The following is a 15,045-nucleotide window of genomic DNA, read 5'->3' as shown; positions in this document are numbered from 1 at the left end:
TAAATACAGCTGTTCTGTGAAGCCCTCAGAGGTTTGTTAGAGAACATTAGTGAACTAACAGCATCATGAAGGCCAAGGAACACACCAGACAGGTCAGGGATAAAGTTGTGGAGAAGTTTAGAGCAGGGTTAGGTTATAAAAAAATATCCCAAGCTTTGAAATTCTCATGGAGCGCTGTTCAATCCATCATCCAAAAATGGAAAGAGTATGGCACAACTACAAACCTACCCAAGACATGGCCGTCCACCTAAACTGACAGGCCAAGCAAGGAGAGCATTCATCAGAGAAGCAGCCAAGAGGTCCATGGTAACTCTGGAGGAGCTGCAGAGATCCACAGCTCAGGTGGGAGAATCTGTCCACAGGACAACTATAAGTTGTGCGCTCCACAAATCTGCCCTTTATAGAAGAGTAAGTTACTCAGTTACAGAAGCCATTTTAGTTCTGATGCAGGCAAGTGAAGATCTTCAAATTTGCCTCTAGATACACAAATGCCAGCACCGGGCAGGCCCCAGGAGACCGTGGTTCAGGAGTGCTGACCCTACTTCTATCTGGATTTGGTCGACTCTGGGGGAGTGCATTCGATGGAAGGGTTGTGTAGCCTACACATCCCAAAGTTACCAAGTTCTGGATAAGATCATTGCTTTACTAATTAGGGGTTGAGCATTAAAAATGGACTTGAACTGAAAAGCCATCTGAGCTCTCCTTGGTGCATCCATCACGAAGAGAGGACGCTGTCCGTTTGTTTACTGTGTATGGTGCCATTCATCCGGCTTGAGGGAAGGACATTCCAGGGATCATTGCTTCAATAATTAAAAGGTTGAGCATTAAAAATGGACTTGAACTGAAAAGCCATCTGAGCTCTCCTTGGTGCATCCATCATGAAGGGAGGACGCTGTCCATTTGTTTACTGTATATGGTGCCATTCATCTGGCTTGAGGGACGGACAACCAAGGGATCTGGATCTTGGCCCTATCATCTATTGTAAATAAAGTGATTGAGACTGCCCTTATTAGGGGGTCACTTTGTACTTGGTAAGCGCGGTATGAGATCATAGCCTGGTGACACCTCTGCTATATTTTTCTCATCGCTATCCACAGAATTCGGGATTTCTCATCTTTATCTTTTTAAGCACTTTAATGGGACTGTTATAATACGGACATTAATAGGTTCAACGTATCAATTATTAATTAGCGCTGCACTTTTGCTTTTTATTTTGTGTTAATCTGGTGTCAGCTGCTGTTAATTTGTTTGCGTGGATTTTTTTTTTTTTTGTTTACAAACTTTTTATTTGGGATAAATTGGTGGTACAAGAGAAAATTGTATTTTGGCATAGTTTTGTAGATCAGATTTTTTTGTCCCCTCCTCCAGGTGATTTTGTTTGCTAACTGTTTTTGTTTGAGACCCTCCAGATTCACGTAGACCAGGGGTGGGGAACCTATGGTTCGGGGGGCCGTATGCGGCCCGCAAAGTCATTTGGTCTGGCCCCCTGTGCAGCTGAGTCTGTGTCTCTCAGCTGACCTGTTAGAACGGAGCCAATGCTTCCTGTATAGTTCCTGCTCTGTTCTGACAGTCTGAGTGAGTCACAGGCGGAGTGATATTAAATGCACTCCACCTGTGACTAATACAGGAAACATCGCCTCTTCCTCCAGCATGGCGCTGCTACACTTTTCCTAGCCAGCATTTCCCTCCAGCAGCACACACAGCAGTACCAGCCAGAACCAGCAGTACCAGCCAGCAGTGCCCACAGCACAGTACATGCCAGCAGTACCAGCCTGAGCCAGCAGTACCCACCAGCAGTACCAGCCAGCTGTACCCACCAGCAGTACCCACCAGCAGTACCAGCCAGCTGTACCCACCAGCAGTACCAGCCAGCTGTACCCGCCAGCAGTTCTTTTCAAAACTTACCACCACAAAAACTGACCGACGCAAACCTTGAAAACCAGTTGCGAGTAGCAACATCATCAATACCAGCTAACCTCACACACCTCACCAAAGAGAAGCAGTTGCAACCATCACATTAGGGGTGAGTTAATTAAATGTTTGACCAAATATGACAGGCTAATTTTTAAGTTGATAATTTTGTACGGCCCCCAAATTATTTTATAAATACCCAAATGGCCCTTGGCAGAAAAAAGGTTCCCCACCCCTGACGTAGACAAACCCAACTTGATTATTTTTGGTTAAAAAGAAACTCAGATTAGGTAGGATGAATATTTTCTGCCATGCCCTTCCTTCCAGCACTTACCTGCTTTAGGAAATGTAGCAATAAGGATATCATCTTCACGTGCCTGGAAGTTCCAGAACTGGTCCCACATCTCCAACGTGGTGTCTGGGAGGAGAACCCCATCCACAAGCTGCATTTTTATTTGTATGTTCTTCATCTGTTCAGCAATCATGTCAAACATTTTGGGGTCCATCCTGGGATGTCTTGTTCTGGAAATACAAGGAAAAAGTTTATTAACACGATTATGAACCTAAAAAACGTAAACTTCCTGCAATTATAGATAACATAACTAACGGTTACAATGTACAGTTGCACAGTATTCCTTCAATGCTCCGGCAATTCAGCTGCTTTAATTACCTAAGGCTCTGTTCACATATAAGAGTTTTGGATCACGGGCAGAATCGCGGCAATTCTGAACCATTGCAAGTCGCGGGACGCCTGAGCGATTGCAATGACACCCTAAATGCGGCACGATATTGCCACGATTGTCGCCTGACGAATGGTGGCAAAATCACGCAGAATCGCAGAATGCCTGATGCCCAAAAAGAAGTTCATGTACTTCTTTTGGCATCAGGCGTCCCGCGATTCTGTATGCGCGATTTTACCGCGCTTCGTCGGGCGGCAAAATCGCGCAGCCTTTGGGGGGGCCATTGCAAGTCAAGGGAATCGCCTGGGCGTTCCACGACTTGCAATGGTTCGGAATCGCGGCAATTCTGCCCACGATCCAAAACGCCTATATGTGTATATGTGTAGATTACGCCTTAATCTATACTCCGCTAGCAGAAAGCTGAAATGAGGATTTATGTAGGATTGCTTACTCTATATAGTGATGGGCGAATTAATATGATTTGCAGTACTTCATAAACTTGAAGAAATATCTCTAAAGGTAAGAAGAACTCAGATAAAAATACATCTGTTCTTGCATAAAAATAAAAACACAAAATGTAAAATAATAATGTAAACTAAATAAAAAGTATAGTTACAGCTCATGTTTGTGGTACATTGTCATGATAAAATGTAACTTTAAGCTGGTGCATTCTTATATCTATCATTTTAATCAACTAATATTGCATATATACTAATATAGGTAAAAATGATGTAATGTTCTTTCTTATTTGAATGCCTTTTGGGGAAATATTATAGTAGAAAGAAAGCACCCATACTTAGTGATGCGCCGAACACCCCCCGTTTGGTTTGCACCAGAACATCTCGAACAGGAAAAAAGTTCTAGCGAACATGTGAACTCCATTGAAGTCTATAGGACACGAACATGAAAAATCAAAAGTCCTCATTTTAAAGGCTTATATATGCAAGTTAGTGCCATAAAAAAATGTATGGGGACCCGGGTACTGCCCTGGGGGACATGTACCAATGCAAAAAAAGAAGTTTTAAAACAATAGTTTTTACAGGAGCAGTGATTTTAATAATGTTTAAAGTGAAACAATAAAAATAAAAAATTCCTTGAAATATCGTGCCTGGGGGGTCCCCTTAACCACTTAAGCCCCGGAGGATTTGGCTGCTCAAAGACCAGAGCCTATTTTGCAATTCGGCACTGCGTGACTTTAACGGACAATTGCACGGTCGTGCGATGCTGTAACCAAATGAAATATACGTAGTTTTTTCCCCACAAACAGAGCTTTCTTTTGGTGGTATTTGATCACCTGGGCAATTTTTACTTTTTGCGATATAAACAAAAAAAAAGCGACAATTTTGAAAAAATAACAATATTTTTCAAATTTTTTTATATGAAATTCCAAAAAGCAAGAATCAAATTTTTTTTAACATTTTAGGCCAATTTGTTTTCTGCTACATACGTTTGGTAAAAGAAATCACAATAAGCGTATTTCGATTGGTTTGCGCAAAAGTTATTTTGTCTACTAACTACGGGAAATATTTATGTAATTTTTATTGTTTTTTTTTTTACTAGTAATGGCAGCGATCTGCGATTTTTTTTTTTTTTGCGGGACTGCGACATTGCGGTGGACAGATTGGACCCTTGACTGACATTTTTGACACTTTTGGGGGTACCAGTGACATTACTACAGTAATCAGTGCTATAAATATGCACTGTTACTGCAAAAATGACACTGGCAGGGAAGGGGTTAACTTTATTGGTGATCAGTGGGTTAAATGTATCCCTAGGGGCATGATTCTAACTGTGGGGGGGCGTGGCTTGTGATGTAACCACAGAGACATACGATCCTACATAGCAGGATCGTATGATCTCTGCAGTTACACCAGGGAGAATGACAGGCGGCTTTTTTTACATCAGCCGTCTGCCTTTCTCCCTCTCCACCGGGAGATCGCGAGTGACCGGCTGACATCGGAGCGTGGGAATGTTAGTGAACGAGCGGGGGCGGAAGCGCGCCTCCAGCGGTGCGCGCTCGCCCCCTAGAGGCTCGTAGGTGAGCGACGTAGCCCTACGTCGGTTTGCCTGTAGGGAGCTGACTGCCGCAGTAAATAGTCGTGCGGCGGTCTGCAAGCGGTTAATGTGCCTGTAAAGTGGCGTATCTGTACGATGTATGGAGCCTGCTGCAGCAATACTGTCATTTGTCAGAAAAAAAGTCAGTTAAACTTGTTCGCGGATGTAATGTATTGTCAGCTCCTGGCAATACAGATTAAAAAAAACATGAAAAAAACAGCGTGGGGTCCCCCCTCCAGTCCATACAAGGCCCTTTGGGTCTGGTACGGATTTTAGGGGAACTCCACGCCAAAAATCCCAAAAAAAAAAGGCATAGGGTCCCCCCCCAAAATCCATACCAGACCCTTATCCAAGAAAACAGCCTGGCAGGCAAGGATGGGGGGGGGAGACGAGTGAGCAGCCCCCACCTCCTGAACCATACCGGGCCGCTTGCCCTCAACATGGGGATGGTGCTTTGGGGTGTCCCCAAAGCACCTTATCCCCATGTTGATGGGGACAAGGGCCTCTACCCGACAACCCTGGGCTATGATTGTGGGGGTCTGCAGGGGGGGGGCTTATCGGAATCTGCACGCCCCCTTTAATAACTGCTGTTTTATAGACAAGGGGCAGGGCCAACCAGTTACATCACCCAGGGGCACCGCCCCTTCTGACGTCACATGATGTCAGAAGGCGGCGGTGCCACCGTGTGACGTAATCGGGTTGCCCCGCCCCTTCCTATAAAAGAGCTGTCAAAGCTCAAGGGTGTAATTCAGCCTCTGAAGATTAGTGTCTTTGAATTTTTCGGGTGTGGCGGGTGTCGTGATTGACGATGGATTTACTTCGAGGGACACTATGTGTTTATTTTTATTTTTGAATTAAAAACTTGTCAAAAACTGTCTAATGTGTTTATTTTTTTTTGTACACTTTTGTGGTGAATGGGTAGGGGTACGATCTACCCGATTCACTTAGGGGGGAGCTCATGGTTGTCGGGAAGAGGACCTTGTCCCCATCAACATGGGGACAAGATGCTTTGGGGGGGGGGGGGCAGAAAACACCCTCCCCATGTTGAGGGCAAAAGGCCTGGTATGGCTCAGGAGGGGGGGGGGACCCCACGCCGTTTTTATCTTTTGAAATTTTGGCCCGAAGGGCCTGATATGGACTGGGGGGGCCCTACGCCATTTTTTTCATCTGTATTGCCAGTACTGCTGCAGCAGGCTCCATACATCACACAAATGCGCCACTTTACAGGCACATTAGGGGGCCCCCCAGGCACGATCTTTAAAGGAATTTTTAATTTTTATTGTTTCACTATAAGCATTATTAAAATCACTGCTCCTGTAAAAACGATTGTTTTAAAAAATGTTTTGCATTGGTACATGTCCCCCAAGGCAGTACCCGGGCCCCCATACACTTTTTTTATTGCAATAACTTGCACATAAGCCTTTAAAATGAGGACTTTTGATTTTTCATGTTTGTGTCCCATAGACTTTAACCACTTCAGCCCCGGAAGGATTTTCCCCCTTTCTGACCAGGCCCTATTTTGCGATTCGGCACTGTGTTGATTTAACAGACAATTGTGCGGTCGTGTGACGCTGTACCCAAACAAAATTTACGTCCTTTTTTTCCCCCAAAAATAGAACTTTCTTTTGGTGGTATTTGATCACCTGTTGCGATTTTTAATTTTTGCGCTATAAACAAAAAAAGAGCGACAATTCTGAAAAAAAAAACAATATTTTTCACGTTCTGCTATATGACATTCCCCAAAAAAATTTAAAATCAAAATTTTTTTACATTTTAGGCCAATTTGTTTTCTGCTACATATTTTTGGTAAAAAAAAATTAGCAAAAATCATATTTCGTTTGGTTTGCGCAAAAGTTATCACGTTTACTAACTACGGGAAAGATTTATGCCATTTTGATTGTGTTTTTTTTTTTACTAGTAATGGCGGCGATCTGCGATTTTTTGTTTGCGGGTCTGCGACATTGCGGTGGACAGATCGGACCCCTAACTGACATTTTTGACACTTTTGGGGGTACCAGTGACATTACTACAGTAATTAGTGCTATAAATATGCACTGTTACTGTAAAAATGACACTGGCAGGGAAGGGGTTAACACTGTTGGTGATCAAGGGGTTAAATGTATGCCTCATGCTTACCGATGTATGGGGGGGGGGGGGGAGTCCTGTGACAGAGATAGAGATCACAGGTTCAGCTTTGCTTAGTCTGCAGATGCCTTCCTGTCTGTCACTGGGAAGACCCGCCTGCTTTGTTTACATAAGCAGGTGGGTCTTCTCACAGTTTCCCTGATGATCGGGGGGAGAAAGGCAATTGCCGCCTCTCCTTCCCCGGCCCAACTCCCGCTGTGTCTAAACACAGCGGGAGCGTGCCTCCGGCACCGCGCGTGCGGCGCCGGGATCACTAGGATTCCAGGGGAGCCGACCTGCCACAGTAATATTACTGCGGGCAGTCGGCCAGTGGTTAATAGAGTTTGCGTGTTCACTAGAACTTTTTGCCCGTTCAGCGAACACATGAACACCCGATCTTCGTGTCGAACATCCAGCCCATCCCTGCAGACTAACCGTGTTCCAATTTCACCCCTTATTAACCTTTAGTTAACCCTAATCAGCCCTAATTAACTCCTTCCTCCCCTTCTCCTTTTAGCTATTATTTTGCTTTTGATTTTTTTTTTTTTAACTTAATTTTTTTTTCTACCTTTAGAGTCGGTTCACACTGGGGCGACACAACTCCTTACTACTTCGGGGGCGACTTGCGCATTACTATGCACCACGACTTCGGAGTGACTTGCAGGGACTTCACATAATGGAAATCTAGGCAAGTCGCTCCGGGTCGCCCCGAAGTACTACAGGACCCTTTTTCTAAGTCGGAGCAACTTGTGTCGCTCCTATTAGAACGGGTCCTGTAGCGGTCAATGGACCGCGAGGGAGCGCGACTTGTCAGGCTAAAAAGTCGCGGCAATGTGAACCGGCTCTTAATATTTTATTATTCATTCTTATTAAGTTTGTTTATTTTATTTTTTTTTCAGTGTTACATAAAAACAAAATGTGCAAAACGCAAATAAAACAATTTTTTTTTTCATTTGCAAATAACTTTACCATACCATGTACCACAAAGGTAATTTTACTGTCATTTTAATGTGATACTACACAATACCTTTATTCTCCAAAAATAATCCATGCACATCCACTACTTATTCATGGAATTATTTCTTACTGTGTTTTTCTGCCTCCTGGTAATGTCCTCAGTGAGCTCCTGAACCTCTCCTCTCCTCCCTTCCAATTCCCTTTAAATGGCACGGTTGTTGCATGTTAGTTGCAGTCCCGTGCAGTGCTCTACGCACCATAGGGTGGAATGTTTGCTTTACCTGGATCTTGGTGTTCTTTTATCTGCTTTTTTCTGCCGGTGTTCCAACTTTCTGTCCTCTCTGGTAAATCCTCTTCTCCTTTCTTTATTCTCCTTCCTTTATACGGTTTAATCCTTGGCTTCAGTTTCCGAGTTTTCCTGCCCTCTGCCATAATCCCTCCTATTACCAGTAACCTCACCTTTCCCCGAGACCGGCCTCCCTCTCTTTTCCCATGACCGGCTCCCCCCATCCCATTCAATGAACTGGCAGACAGGTTAAAAGAGGACAGAGGTGGCTCAGCGGATTTGAGTAACCTGCAGAAGAACTACAAGTCCCAGCATGCTTGATGTTCCCTTTATAGAGGCTGACTGTAGACATGAGAATGAGATATTTTTTATTTAACCTCTTAACCAGGGCCGGAATAAGAGCATCATGGGCTTGGTGCTGAGGATTTTAAAGGGCCTTAAGGGCCGTGCCTTGGCATGCACCCAGAGGAGGAAGGGTGCAGCCATGCATGCCTAATTCAACATGGGATGCTGTCTCTGAAGCCCATAAACACATCCATGCATCGGCAACTGTCCCTCCTTGTCCGGCCTTCGCGCTGTGTGGGGAGGTTCTGAGGGTGCTGCCTGGGGAAGCGAGCATAGAAGCCAGACTTCTGTGTTTACAAGTGACAGAAGAGCGGTAACAGTGAATATGGCCAACCCAGGGCCTATATAAAGGTAGGGGCCTGGAGCTGCAGCTCCAATAGCCCCTACGTTAATCTGGCCCTGCTCTTAACGACTGGGCGAATGGACGTAGCTATACGTCGGTCGCTCACAGGTAGCTAGGGGGCGAGTGCGCGCTCCCGTCCCCGCTGAAGCTGATGCAGCGGGCAGACGGCTCCGATTGCCGCCTGACACCCGCGATCGCTCCCCGCTGAGAGAGAAGAACTGTCAGCTGTTGTAAACACAACTGACCGTTCTTCTCCCTGGAATGATCACAGAGTGCCTGTGATCCTTCTATGTAGGATCACAGGTCTCTATATGCATTTCACAACATACAGTTAGAATCACTCCCCTAGGCTCACATTTAATCCCTTGATCACCCACAGTGTTAACCCCTTCCCTGCCAGTGTCATTATTACAGTAACAGTGTATATTTTTAGCACTGATTACTGTAGTAATGTCACTGGTCCCCCCAAAAGTGTCAAAAATGTCAGTTAGGGGTCCGATCTGTCCACCGCAATGTCGCAGTCCGTTAAACATCGCAGATTGCCGCCATTACTAGTGAAAAAAAAGCAATAAAAATGACATAAATCTTTCCCGTAGTTTGTAGACGCGATAAATTTTGCGCAAACCAATCAAAATACTCTTATTGCGATTTTTTTTTTTTTTACGAAAAATATGTAGCAGAAAACAAATTGGCCTAAAATGTCTCTATTTGGGGGGGAAAAAAAGGACATCAATTTCCTTTGGGTACAGCGTCGCATGCCGCGCAATTGTCCGTTAAAGTAACGCAGTGCCGAATCGCAAAATATGGCCTGGTCAGGAAGGGGGTTAATTCTTCCGGTCTTAAAGTGGTTAAAGTGGTTGTAAACCCTCTATATACCCGGTGAAGGGACTGGCCTCAGGTGATACGCAGAGATGAAACAAATCCTCCTACATAAGTTGTACCTGTTTATCTACGGTTTTCTTTTCTCTACATGTGTGCAAAGTGCAGTCATTATAAAGTTTGTCTGAGCAGTCAGAAAAAAGGGGGTGGAGAGCTGAAGTTACACTTTGCTAGACATGTGCAGAATGAAAAACATTTGTTTTGGTTAGTTTTGAATCATTATTTACATTCGTTTAGTTAAATTCATTTAATTTCGTTTTTGGAATTTACTTTGTTTATTCGAATTCAAATCGATTTGCATTTTCTATAATCGTCCGAATGCAGAAAATTTGAATCAAATCGAATTGCATTTGAATTTGAATCACATTTCATTCGAATTGCATTCGAATTTAATTCCATTCGAAATCTAATTTATTCTATTCAAATTTCAAATTTTGGAAGATGGTTAAAAGTCTTTCTTTTCCATTATATTCTATTGTTTTTTTCTATTCTATTTTTTTCTATTCTATTCTATTATTTTATTTTCTGTTCTATTTGTAGCGGACTACCACAATATATATATATATATATATATATATATATATATATATATATATATATATATATATATATACTGTATATATGCATGTTTATCGTTATTGTTGAAACTGCTAGTGTGCCCCTTTAAGGCCGCTTTCAGAAGGGGATCGGCCTCTCACAGGAAGTGGAAGAACTGGATTGTGGGAGATATAGTTCTGTACTGGAAGGCAGACTGTTATGTGGATGGCAGGAGGGACTCCCAGGGAGCCACGGGGAGAGAGAGGATCATGGGAAAGCTGATATACCTCTCTGCGGGCCAAGCAAGTGCTCTCTTGGTTCCCGGGACTCGTGGAGGACAGATCGGTCAGGGGTGTGGGAGGACACTGTTGGTGATGGAGGCCAAAGCGTGCGGCCTAATGTATTCCTTTGTTTTCTACTCTATTGTATTCTATTCAGAATTAATCAAAACTATTCAAACTCGATTCAAAGACTATTCAAATTTGATTTGAAAATGATTTGAATTTCATCTGATATTTTGGATTAGTTTAAATTCATTACTATTGTAATTCTAAAGTTCGGATACATCTGAATTTCTGAATAATGAAAAATGTGTCCGAATTTAAATTCAGAACGAAACATAGTGCCCATGTCTACACTCTGCAGAGCTCAGTAAGGAGAGCCCTGAGAGCTGATTGGAGGGAAGGGACAACCCCCCCCCCCCCTCCACACAGCACACAGGGACAGGCCTGAGGCTGTCAACCATAGTGTGCTGGAGGCCCCTCCCCCTGTCACCTTTTTTCTCTTGGTGTCAGGAAAACTTTTCAGAAGTGACTCATGCTGATAGGAGAGGAAGGAGGCAGCAGACAGAAATTACAATCGGCCGTTCACGTGTTGGCCAACAAACATTTTAATGCCTGTTTGGCCGAAAATGCGCTGTCGCTTGTCGGAAGCTTTAAGCCTCGTACACACGTACCGATTGTCGGCCGTAAATATTCGGGCGCCGAACGATCGGCCGATTGTCGGCTTGTTAGTATGATGCTTCCGACAACCGACAGCGCATTTTCGGCCGAACAGAATCGGATGTGCAGGCATTAAAATTTTTGTTGGCCAACACCAGAACGGCTGATTGTTCGCCAGTCAGTACAGAATTCGGCTGACAGACAGCAGATTTGCAAGACTGGGCATGCTCAGAAAAGAAAAAAGACACGGAAAGTTAACCATCACATGGCATCACTTCTGCAGTCGGCTGTTGTTGGCCGACAAAATTTGTGTGCAGTCTTTTGCAGTTTTCAACAGACATGACAGCCCTGGACAAAAGACGGCCGATCGTTCGGCCGACGATCGGTACGTGTGTACGGGGCTTTAGTGCTCTGGATTGAGACGAGTGCACACTATAGAGGGATATGATTTGTTCATATTTCATGTCTTAGGTTTAATATACCAGGACTAAAGGTGACCCCTAGGGCTACCAATAACTATGCAGTACAAAGACCTTCCTGATTGATGCAAATTGAATTAATGGTTTAGGATTGTCTTCATATTACACAGTTTTGGTAAAGCTAAAAGAAATTGTTTGGGGATTTTACATTCAGATTGTATAGTGTATGGCCAGCTTTAGTGGTGTGATTATAGACAGCAACAGAACTTGAGACAAAGAAGCATGCTGATAGGAGAGGAGAGCAGAGAGACAGGGAGATGAGCTCATCAGTTTGCTGCTTCTCGGTCCAGTGATCAATCACAGATCGGAGGAGGGACAAGACCTGTACATGTTACTGAACTGCAGCAGAGAAAAATCAGGTCTCCTGCCATACTGGGATCTGCTGCGTGTTAGAGCTGTGTAAATCTGAGAGCTGGACGGACAAAAATACAAATCCTTCGACAGGCAGAACAGCTCCCATATACAGCATTTATCTCTTCTGTCTATTCAGCTGTATGTCCAGAGCTCAGCAAAGCCAACTGTTTCAAAGTCCTTTGGGAGAAAACAAAGATGGTGCAATGGTTAAGAAGGTTAAATGGTCATAAAAACCTGGAGATAATCTCAAAGTTCACAAACATGTGCAATCTCTTGTATAACATTGTTACAATATTTGCTGCACTGAGACAGCAACAGAGAGGGATAACTTCCAATAAATAACATTATCCAACCAGATATCTAGAACCAATATTTCAGGGTTTGGTGAAGGCTGGAGAGTTCAACCCCCGGACAGTCTCTTCTATCTCTCATAAACTCTACTGGTGGCATGTCTATGCTGACTTCCCAAGCCTGTACACCTTCTGTGACCATTATGAGGGGTTCCCACCATTCCTGTGCTGAGTTCCTGGGTCTGTATATCTGCTGTGCCCATTATGAGGGGTTCCCACCCTCCCTGTACTGGGTTCCTGGGTCTGTACACCTGATGTATCCATTATGAGGGGTTCCCTCCATCCCCTGTGCTGAGTTCTTGGGTCTGTATATCTGTTTTGCACATTATGAGGGGTTCCCACCATTCCTGTGCTGAGTTCCTGGGTCTGTATATCTGCTGTGCCCATTATGAGGGGTTCCCACCCTCCCTGTACTGGGTTCCTGGGTCTGTACACCTGATGTATCCATTATGAGGGGTTCCCTCCATCCCCTGTGCTGAGTTCTTGGGTCTGTATATCTGTTTTGCACATTATGAGGGGTCCCCACCATCCCTGTGCTGAGTTCCTGGCTCTGTACACCTGCTGTGCCCATTATGAGGTGTTGGACATTTTTTGTCGGCTGCAGCCGCTGATCGGTGCATTCTGAGTGTGGAAAGTCTCCGCTCTTAGAATACAATGTCCCAGCATGGGGGGAAATCAGGGGAGGACTGGGTCAGGGGGCAGGGGGGCAATTGCCCCCTGGGCTGCTCTGATGTCCTGTAAAAAGGCTGCACCGCTTCTGCCATAGACATGCCTAAAGGTTTCCTGGTGAAGAGAAGTAAAAAGTCCCCACTGCTGACCTACTGAGTGCGGGATAAAGACAAGGACAGAGCGCAGCTCCCCCCCAACCCCCAGCACGGATGGTGTAAACTGTGTCTGAGCAGAGGCCATTTCCATGCCTCACTGGAGACTCTTCTCCCCCGGCCACCCCAACCGTGCTGTCCCAGCTCCCCCCAACCGCCCCCTGCTGGCCAGGTTGGGAACCCGGATTCAGCCAGTGAGTAGAGAGTACCTGGTGCAGGGCTTCAGTTTGGAATGGGGGTCAGGAGGGGGACAGGAAGAGGGAGAACGGAAGGGGGGCCAAGTCACTGCACCATGGGCCTATGGTTTGTACTTGCCCCCTGGGCTGAAAGTTGCCAGTCTGACCCTGGGGGAAATCTTCCAACCACCACGCTTGTGCAGACTAGGTCTCAGCCAGCTTAAGTCTCAGAAGGCACAGGGGCTCAGTTTCAGGCATAGAAATGCATTGGTCCAACACCGAGCAAGGCGTCTCCGCACCTTCTAAGATAGCGTCTGTTTGCTGATTGGATATGATGTTGCTGGATCGTGAAAGGTGTGAGTGCGACATATTTTACTAACACACCACTAAAAGGAGACTTATTATCAAAAAAAGTTCAACCTATAAGACCGAGATCAAAGATACTTATTCTTTTGTTTGTAGCACCCTCCTAGGTAGGTGCTAGGTAAAAGCATCTATTGCTCTTTCTGCTTATCAGGGGAGCTGATCTATTAGGTTGCCTATTACATGTCTCCGGGTGTGATTCACTGGGTCTGAGGGAGTGTCCCCACTGTATCCAATGAGGGAGCTTGTTGGACAGTGGAGGAAACCCAGCCAGTGACACATTGGCTTTTTGTGGGAGGGCACCCTTGCAGTGCATCCTGGGATTGCCCATAAAAGCTGAAGGGACATGTGACAGGGAGTCTTTGGCAGTAAGCAGAGTCCCAGGAGGAGGTGGACGGCTATCTCTTCTCCTGCTGTATGAGGAAAGCGGTCACCGGCAGTTGGCCTAGTACACCAGGTGTGGAGCTGAGCTGCAGAGGATCTAGTAGAGCTGGCATTGTAGCTGCTGGCAGAGTCTTCTGGGAAAAACAGAGTCCGCGAGTACCAGGGGACTTGCCAAAGGGTCTGCCCAGAAAGGGGGACCACTCCAGTGAAGTCAGAGGATAAAGGTCAGCTCACATGGAGTGTTACAGTAAAGGGGGTGCCGTATAGAACCCCGAAGAATAGGGACAAAGGGGGTGCCAGGTAGGACCGTGAAGAGCGATTCACAGTTCATACAATTCTAATTCACCATCATCCAGTGTTATTCAGAAGTCCCAGCAATTGTGCATAGTTACTTAGTTGGAGTACCCCCAGAGATGTATAGTAACTAAGTAGAACTACTTCACTACTGTACTTAAGTACTGAAAGGCGGTATCTGTACTTTCCTAGAGTAGAATTTTTTTCTCCTACTTCCACTTTTACTTCACTACATTTTTTCGATGATTTCAATACTTCTACTCCAATATATTTTTTTTTGTGCTGCATAGTTACTCGTTACTATTATAAAAATTACCACTGCCAGAACAGTAGATGGCAGGTTTCATGAAGCTCAAAACATGTGTATTATCAGCGCATACGAAAATAAATGCTACTGTATGCATAAATAAAAGCTGCATTTTAAATAATAAAAAGCAATATGATGTTCAAACCTTTGACTTCTTTCTTTAATAACTACATAACACAGTACTTGTACTTTTACTTTCAGTACTTGAGTAGCAAAATTTTTTAAAAAAACTACTTGCAATACTTAAGTACAAAAAATGTTGAATACTTTAGTACTTCTACTCAAGTCACTTTTTGATCGAGCACTTGTACTTTTACTCAAGTATGGGTTTTGAGTACTTTATACAACTCTGAGTACCCCACTCATCCCTTCTCCTATCCCAGTTCTCAAATAAATCAACAAAAAACCAAAACCCCTGGACGGTTTTCTGACTGAGCCAAGCACTTAGAAGATGCTATA

The 15,045-nt window shown here is 44.6% G+C and overlaps 1 protein-coding gene across 1 annotated transcript in view; it reads right to left on the bottom strand.

The window, feature by feature from the left end:
- Window positions 1-8,189, bottom strand: part of LOC309558528 (uncharacterized protein) — a 99,195-nt gene extending 91,006 nt beyond the window's left edge. Inside the window, exons 1-2 of the mRNA XM_082261608.1 lie at window positions 8,009-8,189; window positions 2,246-2,433 (exon numbers count right to left, since the gene is read on the bottom strand). Of these exons, the coding sequence (XP_082117734.1) occupies window positions 2,246-2,417 (172 nt within the window). The 5' untranslated portion in view covers window positions 2,418-2,433; window positions 8,009-8,189. The remainder of the gene's footprint in view (window positions 1-2,245; window positions 2,434-8,008) is intronic.
- Between the last annotated feature and the right edge of the window lie 6,856 nt (window positions 8,190-15,045).

The sequence above is a fragment of the Pelophylax lessonae genome (genome assembly GCF_965119305.1).
Source record: "Pelophylax lessonae genome assembly, chromosome: 6".
Lineage (NCBI taxonomy): Eukaryota > Metazoa > Chordata > Amphibia > Anura > Ranidae > Pelophylax > Pelophylax lessonae.
The sequence above is the reverse complement of the archived record's forward strand: the minus strand, read 5'-3'. Positions and strand labels throughout refer to the sequence as shown.